General features: G+C 46.2%; 1 protein-coding gene across 1 annotated transcript in view; it reads right to left on the bottom strand.

Annotated features, from left to right (window-relative positions):
* The window catches only part of MORC1 (MORC family CW-type zinc finger 1), a gene marked incomplete at its 5' end in the record, with an annotated part of 135,790 nt that overhangs the window by 42,478 nt on the left and 87,429 nt on the right, over positions 1 to 5,883 (bottom strand). Inside the window, one exon of the mRNA XM_019523915.1 lies at positions 4,983 to 5,078. Coding sequence (XP_019379460.1) covers positions 4,983 to 5,078 — 96 coding nt within the window. The remainder of the gene's footprint in view (positions 1 to 4,982; positions 5,079 to 5,883) is intronic.

Raw genomic sequence — 5,883 nt, 5'->3', positions numbered from 1 at the left:
ATACAAACATAATAGAAAGACTGTATACAAATACTTGAGGCAAGAAATGCAGGACTTAAGGCAAATAAGAAAGTTAAGGAATAAGAATAAGGAAGTTAGTAAACTTAAGGTTTAGCATAAAGGAGCTACCCCATTATTAAAAAACAAAACAAAACAGGAATTATTCTGTTATTTCTTGAGGCTGCACCATAACAGAAAAGCAATGATAGTTCTTATGAGAGGAGGTATTTGTCTAACTTAATTTGTCACCAACTGGCAGAGTTGCGATTGCCAGCTGTGATCACACAAATGTACTCTGAGCAAGAAGTAATGTCAGACATGTTGTTTAAGAGAGATAAAAAAATCAGCAGATGAGCTTAGAAGTTTCAGGGAACCAACAGCGATTGGGATGAATGGTGTGCTATGTACCAAGAGAGATCCACTGTTTTCAAAATGAATCATATGGCCACTTAAGAGGAAAAAAGAAACATCATTTGATAAGAGTGTTTACAGGCATTTCTATAATGGCTGTGAAAAAGGCATTCCAGCACCATTTGAAGAATGATGATCAGACTGTACTGACACTCATGTAGCTGAAAAATGCATAAATACCATAGCAGAAAGACTTTTTTTTTTTTTTTAGTGATGTCTTAGTTTGGTCTAATAAAAGGTATCACATCTGAGGCAAGTGTTCTAGAGTTCTGCATTTCTTAAATACCATTGCTATTTTATCTGTTTCCTGTACAAAGGCCAGACACAGCAAGAGTTCTTTCACTTGAGCTGTTCTCTCTTAAAACTCACACCTTCTTAAAACTGATGGAGAGCAATTACTGTGTACACACAATCCAATGCAAGTTAAGAAACTCAAGGATGGACTCGCTTCTGGACAGAAGGCTACTCAGACCTGTACCTGGCACAGTGCATGTCCAACATGGGACAGAGCCCCACTGACATAAATCTGCCCTATTATCTGGGACAAGTCAAAGCACAGCTGCTGCTGGACCCTTATTCTTCTAATGTATGTGTGGCAAAGTGGAAACTCCCTGACTAGCCACAGCGGTAGTCTCCTCACCTGCCTCTGGGCACGCCACCCACCCTTCTTTCCTGCCATGCCTTGTTGTCTCTTAGTTGGTTCTTAAGAAGGCGGGAGGCTGCCGTTCAGATGCCTTGTTCTCCTGGGGCTTATGTATGTAGCTCCAACTACCCCTATACTGCATCCCAAGTCTCACAGATGTTCTTAACAACTGAGTTCTGCTCCGGCCTCATCCAAGTGTTAGGTTTCTCGCTTTCTGCCCTATTACGGACCACACTTGTACTGCCTCCCTCTCACTAAGGCCTCTCCCACTCCTCCACTTCTCACATGGTTTCTATCATACTGGCCATTTGCGGGGCCACTCTCGTACCGCCCTTCCTTTTCCCACAGCCACACTCACCCTACCCATGCCCAAAGGGTCCTGGGGCTTGTTTCCCTGCGCTCCCTGGTCAGCAAGCGTGTGGCCTCTTCTGGGACCTTCATTTGAGCAAGCGCTGGGAGGTTTGCACAACATTGGAGTGACTCTGCCTCTAGCTCCTCACCGGGTCATAAACCCAGTTGCTCTGAATTAGGGGTTCCTGACTAGACCTGCTGCTTACCCGTGGCACTTCCTCAGCTGCTGCACCCAATCGGCCTCTGGCCCACCTGTGGCCTCAGGCGCCCAAAGGCTTACCTGGATCTAACCTGGCTTCCATGTTAGCAGGGCCTACCCTCAAGTCATCTGGATCCTTTCCTCACAGGACCTCATCTCAGGCCCCCTGTTCATAGGGCCTCACTACTTGCCCCTCTTGGCATTCACATGTTGTTACTATATCCCAGCCCCTAACTCCAGCCTCTCTCCTTGGGCTCTTAGCCCCTCACTCTCACTGGGCTCCTTCTCCCACATATATGCACAGTTGGGGGTCCTAGCATCTGGGCTCCTTGCCTCTTCACTAGGCTCTCCAGGCCTCCCTACTGCCACTCAGGTGTAGGCTGTCAGGTGTCCCACACCACCCGGCTCTACACCTTTGCCTCCACTGAGGCCCATACTCTGTCCGCCCTACGCGGGCCTGGGGCCACACACACACCCCACAGACTCAGGTGGCTGCAGCCATGTCTGGCCCCACTCTCCACTCTCTGGGGTCTTGCATCCCACACAGGCTCAGGTGGCCGCAGCTGTGCCTGGCCCCCAACTGCCTCTGTGGGGGCTGGGGTTTAGGTGCCTTCCACTGGGGTGGTAACTGGCCTGGCATTTCTAGGGGGCTGTTCCACCACAAACAGCCCTACCAGACCACCCATCCCCAGCAGGGTGCAATTTTAGGTCATGCCCAGGACCAGGAACCTTCTAACCATTGCCATCAGCTCTTGCCCTTACCTCCTGATGTTACTGGAGCAGCAGCTCCACCGGGAGATGTTGTTTCCTTGGTTCCAGGCAGCAGAGTGCTGCCTCCAGCTCTGCTGGCCTGAATCTTAAAATGGCCGCTCATCAGAGCTGAGCCGCATCTGCCGGTTGCCTCTTCAGGCTCTTAAAGTGGCAGACCCCAAAGGTGCTCTGCCACAGTATGTTAGGATGGCTCAGCAGTCAGGTTTTATCATAATAACTAGTTCCAAGTGCATTCCCATTTTTATCATATTTTGTATTGTGTGCAACTATGCACTAAAATATAGGTTAAACTGTCCCACTTCTTCTGTCTCCTTGACAATGAACAATGCATGCAAGTGAAATAGAGAAGAAAGTGCAGTATCAGCCTAAACTCATCCCTGGTTTGTTGTTCTTTTAATAATCACCTGGAAACCAGAGTGCAGACGAGCAAAACGAGCTGAATGTCTAATGATGTTCCAGTCAGAGTAGTTACATTTGGAACAACATCTGATTTGCAACTACTTTGCTTGCAAATGCAACTTCAGTTGCTATAGATGTATCCTAAGATTTAAATGATTTGAGAACAATTTAATAGATGTGGTAATAAAGAAGTGTCTGAATTTGTACACCAACCTATTTGGGTAACCAGAGTTATAGTAACCATATGGCATTAACTTAGCCATAACCAGCTTGCTGCAGAGCTCTTCTTCCTTTCGCTTGCAGGGCCAGACTGGCTGCCTGCTCCAGAGGAAGGCAAAAACCTCCACAGTCCATACCAAATTCCTTCCTGACCTCAAATAGGGCAGGCTTTTTTTCTGTAGGTGTCCATACTTTCAGTTTTGGGCTAACACAATAATAAAAACCCCCAATTAATTAATGCAAGAAACACAGATCGCAAGCCTATTATCCTGCCTAACTCACAACATTTCTTGTTATTTGTATCCAGCAACATACACCCTAATTAACAGGTCTATGGTAAAAATCAATGTTGGATAAATCACGTTGCTGTTTAGCACCCAGTGGCTCAGCGACAAGCCTGGAAACTCAAGTCAGGTGGTTCCACCTATGAAGTGTTTAGTTCTACTGTACCACACTACTATTTAAACACAGCATTATATGCATATCTATAAATATTTTTCTATAGAAAATCCAAGATAGAAGACTTAAAAAAATTATAATTAATCTTGGTCATCACATTTAATAATATCTACCATTAGCGATGCATAGGGGATGTATGTGCACCCCCTGAGACTGGCTGTGCACCCCCTGGAAGCACCAGCTGCAAAATCAAAGTGCCGGTAGAAGTGGTCTCCCCCTGGTAGGCTATTGGCTGCTGGGAGACCCTCCCTTCCCCCGCCACTGGTGATCTGTGGCCCCCCCCAGAATCAGGAGGTACCAGTCGCCCATGGTAACTACAGTGCCATCTCCCATTGTCACACTCCCCTAAGGGTTGAGGTCCTTGGTCTGTCAACAACATACTTTAGTTATTTCCTCAATAACTGTTCTGCTATCAGAATGCATTGTCAACTATTTGTACTTAAACCTTCACTGTTTCCCTTTAACTGTAAGGAAATTATTTTGCTGTCACTTCAAGAGTTCAGCCAGAGATTCTTCTTACATCAACTGCTTTTATTTTTAATGTAGCTCTGCAATCTGTCCAAGCTTCACAACAACTACTGCTTTATTTACAGGCTTTCCCCTTTATGTATTTGAAGTGTCACGTAACAGTCATATTTCTCCTGCTAGCTGGCTTACAACAGAAAGATAAAGTTTTTCTGTCACACTTGCCATATTTTAAAAGAGTTCCTCAGCTCCAGTACAGCATTGCAACAAATGCATTTTAATACCTGGGTATTACTCTGTTCCCCTTACCCTGGTCAATCTAGATTTCATGCTTTACCTTCCTTGACTCCAAGACATTTACTCTGTGGTGTTTTTAGGGGATGATCTTCTCTACTTCATCTTTGTAATTCTGTTCATTATGCCTTTTACCATCAGACTCCAGAGTTGTTAAATTTAAAATCCAAATTCTAACACATGTGAATCTCATCCACTTTGTTGGTGGCCTGTCTATTTTGGAGGAAACATACTGAGCTGTTAAAAGGCTGAGATTTATAGGGTTTTGGCACTATTCTAAATTAATTACAGTTCTATAATTAGCTGTAAGTATGTGCTAATTGCACCTATATGGGAGATTTATTGTTTTATGGACTGATTTTCATTATATTAGCAACACTACCTTTTCAAGTTTTATGAACAAACCAGCACTTTAGAGCAGATGATCCACAAGTAATTAAGACAAGTGATATTTCAACATGGGTTTAGAGAGCTCAGAACTAGTTGACTGAGAGTGTTACTAGCTTTAAGTCACTTAGGTCCTATCTATGCTACATTATCTACTGCATAAAAATATTTTTCTGTTACCACAGTTCAACCATAATCCATAGATAGTTTTGCTAAAATATTATTTTAACAGCACTTTAGACAGTTATGCCCAAACCCTGTTGCTGGCACAAGAGTGATTTCCAAGTAGCAAAAAAATAATTAGGGTGACAATTGCACTCCAGGTTTTCTGCTGACACTGCCAATTATCTCTGGGTTTTTAAATAGGGTAAAATAGCTTCTTACATAGATGATGTCTGGGTCATTATCTTCTCCTACAATTTCAACAACTTCAGACTGCTCCTGAGATGTTTGCTTGTTCTTTACTTCAGGAGGACAAATCTGAGCAAAGTATGAGATTCAAAAGCACCGAGTTTAGAGTTTGTTTTCAAACAACAGCACAGATAATCAACCATGAAAATTCTAATATAATAAAAGTCTTATTTTGTATGTGTGTCCGTCTGTCTGTAACACTTCTGGCAAACTAAATGTGCGTCGTGGATAGGGCAGGAGGCGATTGGCTGCTGCCTGACTGGATGCCCCCCAGAACAGCCAGCAAGGAAGGAGAGGAGTGGGGAAGCAGGTGAACAAGGGCCAGGGGGACCTGGAGTGGCGAGGTGAATGGGGAGGAGCGGGTTCAGACCTGAAGCGGCAGGTGGGGGAGCAGGGCCGGACCGAAGTGGCGCAGGGAGGAAGGGGGGATGGACGTAAAGTGATGGGGGGAAAGAGGGGAATGGGGTTGGACCTGAAGTGGCACGGGGGTGGGGGGAGCAGAGTCAGACCCGAAGCAGTGGGGGTGGAGGGAGGGAGAGGAGTGGGGTTGGACCCAAAGCAGGGAGGGTGAAGTGGGGCCTGACCTGAAGTGGGGGGGAGATGGGGTGGAGCTGGGTCGGACTCAAAGCGGTGTAGAGGGGGAGTGGGGTTGGAACCAAAAAGTGGGGAGGGAGGGAGGAATGGGGTCGGACCTGAAGCAAGAGGGATGGGGGGCTGGATGAGGAGCGACAGGGGGGTAGGGGTTGAGCGAGGCTGGACCCGGGGTGGCAAGGGGGGGCGTTAAGTGGGGCTGGATGATGAGCAGTGGCAGGGGGAAGGGAGGGTGTGGGGCTGGACATAGGCCTCCATCTCTGCCAGCCCCACCCCCCGTCAT

The sequence above is a fragment of the Gavialis gangeticus genome, unplaced genomic scaffold (genome assembly GCF_001723915.1).
Source record: "Gavialis gangeticus isolate Ggan-Ray unplaced genomic scaffold, GavGan_comp1, whole genome shotgun sequence".
Classification (NCBI taxonomy): domain Eukaryota; kingdom Metazoa; phylum Chordata; order Crocodylia; family Gavialidae; genus Gavialis; species Gavialis gangeticus.
The sequence above is the reverse complement of the archived record's forward strand: the minus strand, read 5'-3'. Positions and strand labels throughout refer to the sequence as shown.